Here is a 17500-nt window from a genome sequence, read left to right as displayed (position 1 = left end):
TTTGGTCACTCCTTATTTCGACTTTGTTTCTTTTCCTTTGACATAAGGAGTCTTAAAGAAGAGAAAGCATGAATATATTTGGTAGGGAAACACACTAAACGAAAAATATGTTGATCTATTTTGTGTTTTTTTTTCTGCCATTGTACCGGCACGGAAGAATATTCTGTCATTCATAAAGATCCCTTGGGGCTTGTAGGTGACTCCTGGGCAGCCGGTGAACACGACGACAATAGTGCCGAAAGTGGAAGCCGAAGATCACGTGTTGTTACCGTCCTCCGACCACGTGGTTATTGCGGCACTCTTCCCCGTCCACCAACCTTCGCCGGACGGTAAATATGAACTGAAGTTTCTAATACATGTTCTTTTTTATTAGATTTTCAGACGTTTATATAATCTATAGGCTGTACAATTTTAATCTATCTTTTTTTTTATCTCTTCAGAATTAATATCCATTTTCAATCTGCTATTCCATTCGGAGAAAGTACTTCCACCAATCCTCTCCGTGGAACCGTTAACACTTTCGCCTTTACACTTCATTTATTCCTTCTCTACCCATTCCCATTCCTACCTTCACGACCTCCTGCAGGATCGGACTGCGGGGACACCATCAACGAGGAGATCCTTCAGGAGGTGGAAGCCTTCCTGTGGGCGGTGGACCAGATCAACCAGCACCAGAAACTGCTTCCTTCCACCACCCTTGGCGCCCTCGTTCTCGACACCTGCGGCTCTAGGGTGGGTATGGGCGGGTCCGTGGGGCAGGATGTGGATGTATACTTAGGGATGGGTACAGATGTGGATATATTCTTAGGGATGGGTATTGGTGTGGATATATGTTTTAGGATGGGTAATTGGGTAGAGGATGGGTATATATACTTAGGAATGGGTATGTGTGTGGATATATTCTTAGTGATGGGTATGGGTGCGCATATATGTTTAATGATGGGTAACTGGATATTGATGTGGATATAAGCTTAGAGATGGACCCGGATGTGGATATATGCTCTGGGTTGTGCATAGATGGTGATGCATGCTTAAGGATGAGAGTGGCTGCTTAGCAATGCATGTAGATGTGGAATACGGTGTTAATGAATCATGCAAAAAAGATTCAAAGTTTGTAGGTAAATCTATGGATGTTTGCGGATGCACTTGTATGTGAGAATCAAGAGGCATGAAAGAAAGCATAGGAACGAGTTGATAACGATGTGGGCGAAGTTGTCTGTGTGGGTGTGGGTTTTGTGAAGCGCACCTGCATGTGGATGTGGGTGGCTGTAGGCGTGTCTAGAATAAAATCTGTTCAGCTTGCGAAAGGGAAAGTGTGAATGGTAACACACGCGACTATGAGTTTTCTTAAATATGATATATCTGTGCTTTTGTGTCGTTGTGATGAATCGAATATTTTTTTTTTTTTTGAAACGTAAGGAAGAAGGGCATACCAGTAAGAATAACATGAAAATCATACACGTATATATTTTCCGAGGTCGTCACATCCTATAGTTTTTTTCACAATATATCCGCCCACAGATCCGCACCATGAACCAAGTCACAAGCTTGGTCAAGGGAACTCTTCCAGGCATTGACGTCAATATCAACAACATCCAGATGTTCGTGACCTCTCTTGACCCCGAGACGGCAAGGGTTACGGGGGAGATACTCTCATCCCTCAACGTGACCTCTGTCAACATGGGTCCTTCGCAGGCGCACTCTCCCTACGCCCTCCAGATGAGTCCTCCCATCAACAAGGAGGCTGAGGCTATGGTGCAGGTAGGTGTGATCGATGACGTAACGATGACGCAATCCCGCACTACCTCGCCGATTGTTGCAAGTTTGCAGCGTGTTCTATTGCTTACTTCCTTCTAGAATCAGTATTTCCATCACTGCAAAACGATTAGGATTATCATCACCGCTTTATCACTTATCGGATATCTTTATCTTGACTCGCTCTTTGACATCTGATGATAGGACTTCTTCTCTCCTCTCTGCAGATGCTGAGGTTCCTGGGATGGGATTACGTGTCCTTGGTGGTGTCGTCGGAGGACCCCGAGAACATGGCGGGCGCAGAGGCCTTCCGGACGGTGGCGAGGGCGTCCCGGGTCTGCCTCGCGCTCGACCTTAAGATGGTCCCTCTCGAGGCCGAGGGATCTGCTACGCTTGCTAACCAGGTGAGGCTGAAGGCCGGGGTTGGATAGTCTGAGTGATCAAATAATCATGAGGAAACGTAAATACAGACACACACACACACACACACACACACACACACACACACACACACACACACACACACACACACACACACACACACACACACACACACACACACACACACACACACACACACACACACACACACACACACACACACACACACACACACACACACACACACACACAAACACCCACACACAGAAGCGAAAAAAACTGTAGCCACAATGGAACACCTCCTTTGCCAGATCGTCGAGCAACTAACGGAGAAGGCGGTCGTGGGCGCAAGAGGCGTTGTTCTCTTTCTGACCCTCGAGGACACGAAGGCGCTGCTACAGGCAGTCCAGAAAGCGGTGTCTCTCCACAGGCTCCACAAGCACCAGATCGTGTTCTTGGGCACAACCACTTGGGGAGATCACAAAGACCAGGTGAGTGTCCCCTTAACACAGTTTTCTTTAATAGTGAGGGGGGGACTAAAGGAAAAGGGCTGATTGAAAGATTTTGTCCTAGTTTGATACTTTGTTTTCTTTGAGAGTTAAGAAACGAGTTTTTATTAATCTTCGTAATCCTCTCTATAATCAGTTAACTATGGAATAAGACTGATCTTTCGAAATTAAAAATTCATACAGCATTAAATTGTTTATATCTTTATTCTATTTTGATATGAGATATGTGTTTTGTGACACCACACCAAAAATGCATACATAAACTGAAACCTGATGAACGCGACAAGCACCAACAAAGGAATCCTACATGGAAACCCCACATTCTATTCAACTTTCTATTATCAAATCAACTAAAATCCGATCTTGCAGTTGCGCGAAGTGGACGCCGAAATAGGGGGCGTGCTTGCGTTGAAGGACGGCCAGCAAGATGTGCGTGACTTCATCGCTCACTACCGTCTCTTGGACCCGGAGAAAAACACCCGTAACCCTTGGTTCAAGCAGTACTGGGAACAGGTATGTACACAGGGCTGTTTTGTGATTAAAGTACGGGGAGTAAGTATATTTATAGGGTTGTTTTTGTGATTAAAGTGCGGGAAGCAAGTATGTTCACAGGGCTGTTTTTATGATTGAAGTACGGGGAGTAAGTATGCTTATAGGGCTGTTTACATTAAAGGACTGGTTGTTTGCATTAAGCGAGTTATTCTAAATGTATTATGAATGGTAATAGGAGGGGAATGAAATGAAAACACCAATCGTCGCTAGTTCCATGAAGGCACAACATATGCTTCAATTTTCCGAAATATTCATTCAACAGGAATTTGGGTGTGTGGGCATAGCCTGCTTGCTTGAGGGCAAACCGACGCCCGTGGTGCCCTACGCTTCCGTTCCCTCGACGCCCAGAGTCATCCAGGCTGTATTTTCCTTCGGCGCCGCCCTCACGCAGCTCTTGGGCCACTTGTGTCCTCACGCCGGAGGGAAGATCTGTCCAGGGTTGCCCAAGTAAGGAAAAAGTGTTGGATCTTTTTTTTTCTTTTAGAATAGTTACTTTGCCATTAATATATTAATATAATACATTAATATATTAACTACTTTACCATTAATATTTATAATATATACCCAAAAACGTCAAAGTCAGCATCATATCAGAACCTATGCGTCGTGACAGAAAGCTCCTCCCCTTCCTGCAGGTGGCGGCAGAGGACAGTTCTGAATGAGTTTCTGCGGAACACCGAGGTCTCCCGCGTAGACAAGCCCTCCGAGTATTTCCAGTTTACGGAGAACTTCCACGGCAACGCCCCCCTCGAGGTATTCAACCTGCGTCGCGCCCCGCCGTCCTCTGTCCAAAAGTACAAATACGAGAAGGTGAGACGAAAGCTTTTTTTTTTTTTTTGTCTGATGTTGCATGCGAATCAAATCTCTTTTTTTTTTAGTTGATATGAACTATATTTCGAAAAGATGGAATGGTATATAAAAACTAAGGATCATCAACTATTATCTCCGATATCGAATGTAATTCCCTCCATCCATCGTAACTTTCACCCCCTCCCCTAAAAAAAAAAAAAAAAAAAAAAAAAAAAAAAAAAAAAAAAATCTTAGCTAAACATTCCCTGTCCCTCCTTCCCTCCAGGTGGGTCGCTACGTGGACGGTTCCCTGACACTCGGCAACGCCATGGCCGAGTTCCACAACGGCACGGTGACAGTGATGGAGCGTCTGACCTCGTCCTGCACCTCGAACTGCGCGTCCTGCCACTCCCCCGAGGCCGACCACGTCTTCATCGAGTCGCCGGATCAGCTGTACATCCTGGCCACCTTCAACGTGCACGAGAGAGGAGACAAGCCCCTCGAGTGCGGCCCGCTTAGGGGGGATAGGGTGAGTCTGCGTTTAGGGGTGTTTGCTCTTTGGTGTTGGGAGGGATTTTCGACCTTGCCGGAGGATCTGTTAGTGATGTGTTCTTGGTTATTTGTTCTTTTTTTTGCGGGTTTAATTGTTTCTGCGTGTCTACCTCATTTTCTCCTCTTTTTCTTTCTCTCTTCTCTACCCCTTTTCTCTCCCATTATCATCTCTAGCTCTGTATCTATATTTATCGCTATGTCGCAATTAGCTCGGTTGCAATGGCCTGGATCGTCGAAAATGAATGGACAATTCTACGGGAAATCCCATCAGGTTTTATTGCATATGCAAATGTTGATTATCTTGCAGTATTTAGGAATCATGAATACCATTACAAGTGTCCAATTGTGCAATTGTGCAATTCCTAATGTAAAAAAAAACGTCATTGACAACAGTTTTCTGTTCATCAACAAACAAACCGATTTAATAAGAAAAAAAATCAAGTATAAACATGTAAAATATTTCAGGGATCATTTAGAAGTTTAATATCCTTTTATCCTTTTATTTCAAGTTCAGATAACTATAGGCAAGTATCTACAAAAGTGTGTGTGTGTGTCTGTTTTGTATGTAAATGCGACCCCGAGTGTAATCAGAACATTGGGAACAAGTAGTAGTACTAATAACCTTTAAGTTTCTTAAGTACTTATTTCTGAATTACCAAGCACGTAGCCAGGATTTTGACTTTGACTATACATCCCCCACCCCTAACCACCCACCCAGACCCATCACCTACTCCCCCACACCCACCCACACATCCACACACACACACACATATATATGTGTGTGTGTATGTGTGTGTAATTCCTCCGGTTATTCTAGCCCTCGTACCACTAAGCATATTCCACCACAGGGCATTCAGAGCGTCGAGGCGCTGCTTTGGTCTCTGGAGCGCGTGAACTCTGACCCCGACATCCTACCTGGGATGAAATTGGGTGCCATCGTGCTGGACGCCTGTAGCAGCAAGGAAAAGGCAGTGCGTGACGTCACAAACTTCCTTACGGGAAATATCCCTGACAGGATGAGGGAGAAGGTGAGGATCAGAATTTGGATGATGGGGGGAACTATATGGAAAAAAAGTTGTGGATTTTTTATTTTATTTTATACAGTGGGTGAGTTGTACAGTGTTTAAGGTGCTAAATGAATGAATTATGTAATGTTTAAGAGATCTGATGAATGAGTTACGCAGCCTTTAAAGATGCTATGAGAAAATTACGGTTAACGATTTTGATCTATTTCAAATTCAAATTCTTCCCTCCCATTTCACAGGTTCCCTCCGCGAGCAACATCGTAGGCATGATCGCTGGCGGAATAGGCGAGGAGGTACGACAGGTGATCGACGTGACGCAGCCTTACGGAATCACGACCGTCGCCACGCAGGCCACGAGCACCGCCTTTTCGAACACCCGCCGTTTTCCCGCGCTCCTCCGCCTGGCGCCACCCAATGACGTCACCGTGAGTGTTTTGTTTCTCGTCTGCTAAGGGAAGAGTTTGGTATATTTTAAAGATATCTTTTTGGATCGGTTGTGATTTGACTTGTATTTCACCTTAGATAGATAAAAAAGGAACAACGTACAAGTGATGATACTAGCAGACCAAACATAACCTTCTAGAACACATGTTACATTCAAAACAAACACGCACTCCACGTATTCACATGGAAACGCGTGGAGTTAAACCAATCTCATCTCTCTATCTCTCTCTATTCTCCTCTCGCAGGGAAGTGCCATTGCATCTCTCCTTCTGTACTGGCGATGGGAGGTGTTTAGCGTGGTGTATTCTGACGGAGGCGCCCCTGGGGATGTGCAGAAACACCTTCTGAGGGAAACCGCAGCACACAATCTCAAGGCCGCCATGACCGAACCCATCCCGCTCAAGGTAAATGGGTGATTGTTTGAAAAGTTTATTCTTTGTCTGTTTTGTTCTTGCGCCTATTATTTAAGACATTTTATTGTTGTTTGGGAAGGATGATATCATTCTGGTTGTTCTATATTCACTAGTTTTACTATTGTTTGTAAAAAAGTAGATTATGTCCAATTTGGACAGTTTTACCTTTGTTTAAGAAAGATATCAGCATCCAATAATCTTTGCTGGTTATTCAAGTTGTGTCTTTATTAACACCTTTACTTATGTTTAATAAAGATACCAACATCCAGTAATACTTGCAAGGGATTACACCATGTTCTAGATTCTATCTGATGGAGAAATGGCTTAGTGGCGCCTTCCACTAGTTAATTCTGAAATGCAAGTGATTTGTTCATGAATATCTCGGGGAGACATAATCTATCCCTCTTTATGAATTTGATTCTGATAGAACGCTTGATCGATTCCTTATTTCGTTTCACTCTTGGCCTTGATACGAAACCTGTATTAAGTTGATACGAAATAGTTATGAATCGGACATTTTGGATGTTTGTACTTCGTTTAATCTCAATCAATCATATTTTTTGTTACATGCTTATTTTAGAAAACATATCTTATCACCGACGTCAAATACCCATGTGTATCTATATAAGAATGGATTTAGTGACGTGTAAAAATGATACATTGAAAAAAAAAACGAAAAAAAACAACTGATTATTTAGATCAAAAGGATCAAGATAATTTTCATGAACAGCTATGCCGAAAGGTAATTAATTAACTCATATTCGAACGAGACACCATCTCCCTCCTGCAGGTGGACCAGGTGGAGTACATGCTGGGCGTGTGGAGCCGACTGGCGGAGGCGGCGCAGCAGGGGGCGCGGGCGGTGGTGCTGCTGCTGGAGCCCCACCACGCGGCGCTGTTCCTCCGGGCGGCGGCCGGCCTGCTGGAGGAGGGGCTGCTGAGGCCCGGGGACTTCGTGTTCCTGATGGAGGACTCGCCGCTGCCCTACATCAAACACGAGTAAGGGGCTCACGCGCCGCTGGCCGCTTGGACAGTATAGTGGGATATATATATATATATATATATATATATATATATATATATATATATATATATATATATATGTGTGTGTGTGTGTGTGTGTGTGTGTGTGTGTGTGTGTGTGTCTGTATGTGCGTGATGATGTATTCATTATATACCATAGAATGAAAAAGAAAAAAACAAAACATGTACAAACAAACGTGAAGAATATATCCAACATAGAGCGGAATAAAAGCCACAGACACCAACAACCCCCCCCCCCCCCTTCCCCAGGACTGAGGCTCTGGGCATGATCGTGCTTCAGCCCATCAGCGGCAGCGTCCCCGCCTTCTCCAACTACTTCCGGACTCTCTCGCTGGCGAACCACACGGCCTACCCGTGGTTCCATGAGTTCTGGGCTGAGGTATGGTTCTTGGTGTCCTTTGTGATCGTTATGGTGTTTTTTTTTTCTTCTGTATCATAATGTATCATTCATTCTTTTTAATGTTTTGATTTTTTTTTGAGCGACTGTAAGTATAATAGAATCGTTTATTTTGTTTATCTTGGGCTACACAAAGCAACAAAAAGGAATAATTTATCGTACAGTCTCGTAATCCTCCTATTCACTCTCTCCACCAGATATACCGTTGTCGCGGCGCCGGGTGCTTCACGGGGGCGGCGCGGGACCTCTCGGGGCACCGCTTCCAGCAGGCGGAGGACGTGGTCAGCACTGCCAACGCCGTCAACCTCCTCGCCAAGGGCCTCGACCGATGGCGCCGGGAGGCTTGTCCGGGTAAGGGGGCGGGGCGAGTGGGCGAGTATCAATGTCGGGACATTGTAGAAATATATATATATATATATATATATATATATATATATATATATATATATATATATATATATATATATATATATATATATATATATGTGTGTGTGTGTGTGTGTGTGTGTGTGTGTGTGTGTGTGTGTGTGTGTGTGTGTGTGTGTGTATATTTTTTTTTTCTTTTTTTTAGTTATTATTATTATTATTATTATTATTATTATTATTATTTATTATTATTATTATTATTATTATTATTATTATTATTATTATTATTATTATTATTATATATATATATATAATATAAGATATATATATGATATATATATATAAATATATATATATATATATATATATATACATAAAGAGAGAGAGAGAAAGAGAGAGAGAGAGATAAGTACATGTAAATATATACATAAATACATGTAAACACACGCACACGCACACACACACACACACACACACAAAGAAGTAAACAAACAACTCCTACTTTCAGCAGACGTAGCTCTGCCTCCCAACACACTTAATCCCCGTAACACTACCTTCCCCCAGACAAAGAGAACGGCACCTGCTCAGAGTTGATCGCGGACGACCACTACCGCAACAAGATGTTCCAATCCACACGTTCGATCACCCAGCGTGGAGTGGACGGCAGGGCGGTTGCCTTCACCGTGGACGGGCACAACAGGGCAGCCATGATACAGGTGAGAACACGTTATTATCACCGGGGGCTGAGAAGTCCGATAAAAAGGAATGTTTGTATGTATTCGATCGGTTTATTTATTATTATGGCGTATTATTTCTATTTCTCATACACTTCAGCACTGATTCCTCTTTTCCTTTCCTTTTCTTATGTCTTTACTATTATGTTCTTTCTTCCAACAGGTCCTAAACTTCCGTCGGGTTAGTGGACGTCGTGGCGCCGGTCTCCTGCGAGTGGGAATGTACAACGAGGAAGATGGCTTGGCACTCAATGGCACCCTCGTCGTGACCTACGATGCCCAGGGTAATGAGAGGTCCATGTCCGAGGTCAAGTCTCAGTGCATCGACCTTGAAGCATGTGGAGGCGTTGTTGCAGTTGCCAAGCCAGCCAAGAAGAGGACGCATCACCTGCAGGTACTGGCTCTATATCGGTCGGGATTTTATGCTTTTGTACTGAAATATCACGATTTTGATATATTTTGTGGTCATTTCTCCGTAATGCAGCAACGGAAATTATTGCGAAGGGGGATAAATAACCAGATAACGCGGACCCACGAATTTTTTTCCTTAACGAATTCTTCCCTCTTTGCAGATGTATCCACAGCAACGCTTCGGCATCAGCGGCCTGGTGCCCTACCACCACCAGGGCCAGACGTTCTTCTCGTGTGGCGAGTTCTTCAGTGAAGGAATCTTCCAGAACGTGGCAGCGGTGGCTTATGCCCTCAGCCAGATTAACAGGAACGAAGTGGGCGTTGGTTTGGGAGCAATTCTCTTCGACTACTGCGACAGGATCGAGCGGGCGAGGGAGAGGTTCTACAGCTTCTTCTCCGGCGAGGCCCTGGAGAGCGACGACTCAATCGTCCTCACGCCCAATCGCATCGTGGCCTCCATTACCTTCGACGACGACGCCGCGGAGGCCGTGTCCAACATCCTCTCCTCCAACTACATCCCGCACTTCAGCTCCCCCATCGGCGGCCGCAAGCTCGCCGACCGGGACGACCAGACGATCCTCACCAGCGTCCCTTCGCGGACGGCGGAGCTCCGGACGTTCCTCAGCATCCTCAAGGCTTACAAGTGGTCTTTCATCAATGTGATTTATGACAGCGACGAAGACGGGAAGTTCATGATGGAGACGTTCCGTGAAATGGCCACCAACCAGGACGTGTGCATCGGAGACTCCCTCGGGGTGCCACAGCGGGTTTCTGAAGAATACGCGCGGGAATTGATCGAAACCTTGGCCGTTGCCTGGAAGCCTAGGATAGTCGTTCTCCTGATGGATGCCTCGGATAACATCAGGACTATTTTAAAGGTTGCGAACAAGCTTGACGAAAGTGAGAGGTTTACCTTCCTGGCAGGAGATGCTTGGGGCAACAAGCCTAGTGTGACAAAGGGCCTGGACAGGGTGTCAGCTGGAGCTCTCACATTCACGATGGAGACATATGACCTCCCGGACTTCAGGATCTTTGTGGCGAACCTAACACTAGAGAAGCACGAGCCATTCCCAGACGAGTGGTTTGAGGAATATTTCCAAAACAAATTCCAGTGTAGGTTGTCTCCCAGTGAAAGAGTGCAGAGGCAATACGTGAAGGAATGTCTTGGCACGGAATCCATTCATCCTGATGACATTGTTCAAGATCCTTATGTGTTCCACACCATCCTCAGCATCAACGCGATTGCACATGGTCTGGATGCATACATAACGAAACACTGTGCAGAGGCCGAGTCTATTGATGACTGCAATGTAGTACAAGCAGAATTATTATTAGAAATCCTGCACCAGAGCGAACTTTCTCTCAACAACACAGCTGATTCGAATTCATATGATCAAGATGGGGCTTACGGATACCACATCTGGAACTATAGGAAGCTTGGGAAGGAATATGGCTACATTAACGTTGGCAAATGGGAGAACAGCAACCTTCGTCTCGAAAAGCCAAGCATAGAGTTCAAAATAGGAACCTTTGCCCCAGACTCCTACTGCACTGAGGGTATTTGCTTGGAAGTCTGCTCTTCTCAGTCGACCAAGTATGCCGCCATGGCCCTGCCAAAGCCTCTGCCCATTGACTCCAACTTCCGCAATGTGTATGGCATCATGACTAGCGCGATGAGCCTTCTGGGCATCATAGTGATTTTGGTGACGATGGTTTACTTCATGATGTCATACCCAACGGCAGCAGGGACGTCGGTCCTCGGGTACATGATCCTGATTGGCTGCCTCATGCTCTACTCTGTCAACTTCGCCTTCATCTTCCAGCCTACCGTTGGCACCTGCGCCGTGAGGAGGTTCATGATGGGCCTGGCCTATGCCATCATCTTCTCCGCAATGCTGGTCAAGGTCATACACACCTGGAGAGTCATGACTTACTCCTCCACTCGCGACGAGCCAGACGGCCTGAGCAGACCCTGTGGGCTGATGCTTGTGGCCATCGGACTCTCCTTCGTGCAGGTCGTCCTCGGCTCCGCTTGGCTGATCCTCTACCCACCTGGGACAGACCTCGACGGCGAGACCTGGAGATGCACGCCCACCGAACGCTTCGAGGTCGACCTTGTCATATCCCTCGTGTACGTGATGGTCCTCATAGCAGCGACGATCCTCTTCTGCTTCGAGACGTGGCACGCGGAGGAGAACTCGAAGGAGACGCGCTGGATCCTGCTGGCGTCCCTCTTCACCACCATCGCCTGGTGCGTGTGGACGGTCGTGGCCACGCAGGCGCCCATCACCTTCCGCGACCCGGCCATCGTCATCGGCAACCTCATCAGCGCCACCGTCGTCATTCTCTTCCTCTACGCCCGCAAGATGTACCTCTACAGCCAGCTCACCAAGGACGTCAAGGACCTGGAGATGAGGTCGCACTACACGGCCGCCACGTCCCTCTACAACGCCTCTCTGAACGCGCAGAAGATGGGCGACCCTCTGCCGCGCACGCCCGGGGTGGAGATCAACGCTGGCATGCCCGGCCGACAGTTCGTGGGTACGTACGCCCTCAGCTCGCTTCTGTGCCTGCACGTGAATGTCATCTCCTGAATTATTCATGCTGAAATTCTGAATCTCTCGGTTTCTCTAGCGGTACAGGATACTTCATTTTACTTTGAAACTCGAACTTCATATTTCTGTTAATCCTTTTTTGGATGTACCAGATACATCTCTGCTATCCCCTTTAGTGTTAATGTGTGGCGAAAGCTTTTGATATAAGATAAAGGTTAATTTCCTCCTTCACTGGAAAACTTCTTGGGATTTTTCTTGTTTAACTTTAATATTCAGTTCAGTACATTCTTCTCCTCATATGGTGTAAAATCCTCCCGTGGGTCGTACTACAGGAACTCTTTTATCTTTACATTTATTTTCATGCATTGTCCAGCAAGGGGATTAAGAATTTTTTTTTTTATATCATTGCTTGTACACTTGGTACTGACATGAGCATGTTTTCCCTCCTCTTCCTGTCTTCTCCATGACCCGGGAATGTTTCCTCTTGGGTTCTTCTGGTGTGGTTCCTTGCCCATGTTCCCCGGGCGCCTCACGCTGCGGCCGGGACGGGTAACCGCGCAGTCGTGGGAAAAACAGTCAGGTTGCATCATCCGAAAGGGCCGGTGGTGGGGCGGGTCCTCGGGCCGCCCCGCCCACTCGTTCCACCACCACGCCCCATAGGGCCGCCCCCGCGCCATATGGCGCCGCCGCTACGGCCTATGCTGATTCCTCCACGCCCTATGGCCAAGGGAGTGTCCGCGAACTCACTCCTACCGCCCGGGGCACGGAGGTGACACCAGGTGCCACCAGCCATCTGTCCTGGCAGCGACACGCCGTCCTCAGAGGTAACGCCTCGCAAACATACCACTGGGCTTAGGTTAGGCCCGGAGTGAGGCCTTAGATACGCACCGTACTTAACAATAATATTTCCTTCTTTTTTGTATGACTATAGTTTTTGCACTCCGTGGGCATCCTTTAGATCGAGGTATGTATAACTGTTATTCCAATACAAAGTTTATTTAACCACACATGTAGGTCCTCTTATGTCTATACAGATACAGGAATACAAATAAAAAGTAGCCAATTAAACTATAGACTACCTTAGTAAAGTATTAAAATCTACCGGTGGTAGCGGAAATAACATCAGACGAAGCACTGTCGGTCCTATATTATTCAATTTGTTATTTTCTTATATATTCACTTGTATATATAAATATGCATGTTGCAGACACTATGTAAATATGTAAACAAAGCCATCATATAATATTTAATAAGGATTTTATAAAACTTAAAAATGATAATTGAAGAAATGATTGCTTTGATATTTTCGATTTTTTTTCGTCTGTTAGAATTAATATTTCTCTTTCATGAAGGCTATCATAAAATCAAAACTAATTACCGTAACATTCCGACGAATGTGAACTTCACTCCCTTAACTGGCCTGTAACCCCGCGTGTCTGACGTGTCATGCACAGGCGACCAGGAGGTGAGCTTCCGGACGGTGACGCTTCCCCCAGAGACTCCTCAGAGCCGCCGATCCTCCCGCCGGTCCACCACGCCCTCCAGGCATTCCCTCAGGCTCTCCCTCTCCGACGAGCTGCCCGAAGACCTCACCTTCGACGTCTTCGAGTCGTCCGAGGAGGAGTTCCCTGTGGACGCGCATCACCTGAGCGACGACAACGAGGACGCGGCTGGGACGGGGGAGGGGGCGGGGGCGGGGGCGGTCAACAAGGACCTCGGCCAGAGGGACCGCCTGCCGTCCATTCGGCGCGTCGGATCCAGGCAGATGCTGGTCTTCCTCACGGATGGCAACACTATAGGTGAGTCTTGCCCAAAGGCGCGATTTTCTTGGTCGATTGCCCTCAAGTGCTCTTCTTGTTTTAGTATGTAAAGAACGACTCTGTTATATGCATTCTCTCCCAAAGTAAAGTGTGATGTGCCTTCTTCCCTACAGGCGATGTGTCAAGGATCTAGTCACCTCGCCGGTGGTGCCAAATCGCCTTGGCATACGAGTGACACCAGGTCGCTGCGACTGGGCACAGTAGCAGTACGCAAAATTGTTTTAAATGGTGGTGATCGTAATTCTGCGGTAACGGACGTATAATTTGAAATCAGAACTGATAGACTGTCAGTGTGAAGCAAGGTCTTCGGGAGGAAAATAAGTGATAAATGGGCGTGGTGTTGGAGGGGTCATTCAGATGTTATTTATTGTCATTCACGGATTGGTTTCCTTTCGATATTGCATTTACTACTGCTTTTATATTTGCAAATGTGTATTTAAAGAAAAATATATATTTCTGCATATGATATTTCAAAATCAATCGGGAGAACCGGGAGTGTTAATTCGCTGTGTTTTGAGAAATCTTACCATTTTTGATATGGTGGGCGTAACATCTGTGTACAAAGGTATTTCTTTTTCAAACTAACTGCCATAATACTTTTTTTCATATGGCAGTTGTACCTGGTTTTCCACAATGATATTGGTAGACAATCAACTAGAGATTGAATCAGAAGGGAATTTTCATCTCCGTATCAGTAAGGATTTTCTTTTTTAATTTCTTATTTACGATATAACTAAAGACAATTAAAAAAAGGCTTGATTTTCAGGCTTACTCGTAACCGGTTGTAACGTGAACTAGCAATCTGTTATTTACATTGTGATATTTTTCTGTGACAGTTTTATTTTGTATATACTGTATATTTGATATTCTAATTTAAGATTTATTCGCATTGTTTGACTTTAGGCAATACATGAACCAGATACTTACACAGTCGAGATGTTTGTGTTGTTTCTACATGTGAGTTTGTGAATAAAGTAAAAAAGATATATATAATTTGTTTTCTTTCCATAAACAATATTGATAATGATTATGGTAATCACGCTTAATAATCTGTGCCAAAAATAAGATGATATTGATTAATCCATCGCTAATGATCCAAAAAAACGTGATAACCTAAGAACATAAATAGAAATAAATAAAGTAAACTACTCGCGTGAGAAATATAAAAGGAATAAAGTTATATTAGAATTCACTGATTTCATCAATAATTTTGGCAGAAAACTCATCTCAATATTACGTTCAGTTTTTATATCATCCTAGACCTACTTTATGCGTGTGTCCCTGACGGTAATCATCATCATTACCATTTTTCTCAGTTCAAATTTTTACATTGACCTGAAATAGCAAAAGCAACAAGGACTAAAATCTATCATTATTGCTGTCATGATACCGTTTGCAGTGGTGGTAATGAAAACTAAAGGAAAACAGCTTTATATTGATGATAATGTTATCTACAAGAAACAACACTGATGATAAGTGGAAACCAAATGAAAATCAAACTGTTACTGACTTGTAATCCTCAGTCACATTGCATATGATAAAAAATAAAAAAAAGTAAATTAACAGATTCTATAATGCTTATTTTTTGCGTAAATCTCTAGGTAAATATTTATGTATATATATATATATATATATATATATATATATATATATATATATATATATATATATATATACAATGCTATGTATGTTTATCTCTTATTCTCTACACACATATATATATGTACACAAACACATATACATACCTTACATACATATGTATATATATACATACACACAACACAATGCATGTTTATATGTCCTCTCTCTCTTTGTCTGTCTGTCTCTGTCCCTCTCTTTCTCTCTCTCTCTCTCTCTCTCTCTCTCTCTCTCTCTCTCTCTCTCTCTCTCTCTCTCTCTATATATATATATATATATATATATATATATATATATATATATACATATATGTATATATATGTATATATATAATATAACTATTTATGGAAATATATATATGTATATATATATATATATACATATATATATATACATATATATACATATGTATATATATATATGTATGTATATATATGTATATATATATATATATATATATATATATATATATCACTGTAAATTATGTTTCTCAACACCATCAAGTAAACAAGTGATCAGCCTGGTAAAATGATACAAACAGTAAAATGCCAATCCTTAAAAGTGGACGTATACGAATCGAAAGCAAATCACGTGACAATGAACATAAGTTGGGTACCACACGACATCCCTTCCTCCGCCTAAAACACTGGAGGGGAAATTGAGCAGCATCTGAAATGGGCGCTTTGAGAGGAGGAAGCCAGGTGTTGGGGCTTCGGGAATGAGTCTCATAGAGAGAGGGAGGGAGTCCCTTCAAATGTCACGTATCCAAAGAGGCTTTAGCTGAAGGTCACACAGCCAAGAGCGTGTGGAATTGGCAAGCTTGAAGAGCAGATGTTGTTGACGCCATCAAAAGCAATCAGTGTTTGGCATTTTTTTTATCAAGCATAGTGGAAATTATTTCACTTTTACTTAATTAAGAGCCTGCCTTGTTAACACAGGTCCAAGATTTTCGAATTTCACAAAAAATGATTTTCAAGATTTATCCATTTAGATTAATTGAAAATTGTTTAAGGAGAGATAGGTAGATGGACATAGATAGATATAGATAGAAAGAGACAGAAATATATATATAGATAGATAGATTAGATAGATGATAGATAGATAGATAGATAGTTGAATATATATATATATATATATATATATATATATATATATATATATATATATATATATATATATATATATATATATATAGAGAGAGAGAGAGAGAGAGAGAGAGAGAGAGAGAGAGAAGGAGGGGGATTGTGATTAAAATCACGTTTTTTTCCATACAACAAAAACATCCCATCAAGAAGAAAGTTTCGACCGGCAACTTGGTCCCCTCCCATTTCTTTTGTTCTCTTCCACTTATTTTTGTTTTTCTCTGAAAAAAAAGTTTCTCATACAAATTCTGTACAGGAGTTTTTTTTCTCCTCGAATGAACTTATACATTAAAGAAAAGAAGGGGGCAGAGGTGGAAAGAACGATTGTTCCCAGAAGCTTTTCTTGGCCAAACTTCGAGTATTTTCTGCCAGCTGGAAGTGCGCAATATTCGTCATGGATATTCCTTCGATTTCCATAACATCCAGATATAAAAAAAAAAGAAAAAAAATAGACGGAAGATTTAGGAACGCGAGAGAAAGAATCAGGAAGATAAGATTTATTTCCATCTCTGACTCATATTAACACAAAAAAGATAAAGCGAATGGTCAGTACGTGGACGTTTTTCTGTGACTGTTCGATATACGATTTAGAAAAAGAAATTAGTTTGTATGGGATTGATTTTCATTAGAGATTATTTCTTGTTTCTTTACTTATTACTTGGTTACTAATGCACGTGTTAAATGCTTCATAATTTTCATTAGTACAAATTTACTAAATTCACTGGTTGTCATAAGTGCACATTTTCTATACTCTTTTCTTGTAAAAAAAAAAATGCTCGTTTTCTATATTATTTGATGTCAATGGTGCACGTTCTCTATATTTCTACAGAAGTAAATCGGTAAAAAAAATCAAAGGGAAGCTTAATTAATAATCTTGGCTGTATATCATATCAAATTGTATAGCATATAATTGGCCGGTAATGGAGGAAAGAAAAATAGAATCATACATTCTCATTTTATTTCCAGAAATATT

At 43.1% G+C, this 17500-nt stretch overlaps 1 protein-coding gene across 2 annotated transcripts in view; it reads left to right on the top strand.

Annotated features, from left to right (window-relative positions):
* LOC122254577 (uncharacterized) overlaps nucleotides 1-14740 on the top strand; it is a 75388-nt gene extending 60648 nt beyond the window's left edge. The window contains exons 12-31 of one of the 2 annotated variants that reach the window (XR_015191839.1): nucleotides 197-329; nucleotides 587-732; nucleotides 1522-1761; nucleotides 1983-2159; nucleotides 2448-2627; nucleotides 3015-3158; nucleotides 3460-3644; nucleotides 3833-4007; nucleotides 4273-4515; nucleotides 5387-5566; nucleotides 5803-5988; nucleotides 6253-6411; nucleotides 7211-7419; nucleotides 7714-7843; nucleotides 8059-8212; nucleotides 8792-8943; nucleotides 9125-9355; nucleotides 9534-11913; nucleotides 12489-12751; nucleotides 13382-13520. Coding sequence is in view for 1 of the 2 variants with exons in the window: in XM_086546647.1 (XP_086402773.1) it covers nucleotides 197-329; nucleotides 587-732; nucleotides 1522-1761; nucleotides 1983-2159; nucleotides 2448-2627; nucleotides 3015-3158; nucleotides 3460-3644; nucleotides 3833-4007; nucleotides 4273-4515; nucleotides 5387-5566; nucleotides 5803-5988; nucleotides 6253-6411; nucleotides 7211-7419; nucleotides 7714-7843; nucleotides 8059-8212; nucleotides 8792-8943; nucleotides 9125-9355; nucleotides 9534-11913; nucleotides 13382-13726; nucleotides 13861-13880 (5769 nt within the window). In the remaining variant the exon portion in view is untranslated. Of the gene's footprint in view, nucleotides 1-196; nucleotides 330-586; nucleotides 733-1521; nucleotides 1762-1982; nucleotides 2160-2447; nucleotides 2628-3014; nucleotides 3159-3459; nucleotides 3645-3832; nucleotides 4008-4272; nucleotides 4516-5386; nucleotides 5567-5802; nucleotides 5989-6252; nucleotides 6412-7210; nucleotides 7420-7713; nucleotides 7844-8058; nucleotides 8213-8791; nucleotides 8944-9124; nucleotides 9356-9533; nucleotides 11914-12488; nucleotides 12752-13381; nucleotides 13727-13860 lie in introns of those variants that run through there. The other variant, XM_086546647.1, reaches the window with a different exon arrangement.
* The last annotated feature ends 2760 nt before the right edge of the window (nucleotides 14741-17500 follow it).

The sequence above is a fragment of the Penaeus japonicus genome, unplaced genomic scaffold (genome assembly GCF_977035675.1).
Source record: "Penaeus japonicus unplaced genomic scaffold, GWHDUDI00000001_assembly GWHDUDI00000018, whole genome shotgun sequence".
Taxonomy (NCBI): domain Eukaryota; kingdom Metazoa; phylum Arthropoda; class Malacostraca; order Decapoda; family Penaeidae; genus Penaeus; species Penaeus japonicus.
The sequence above is the reverse complement of the archived record's forward strand: the minus strand, read 5'-3'. Positions and strand labels throughout refer to the sequence as shown.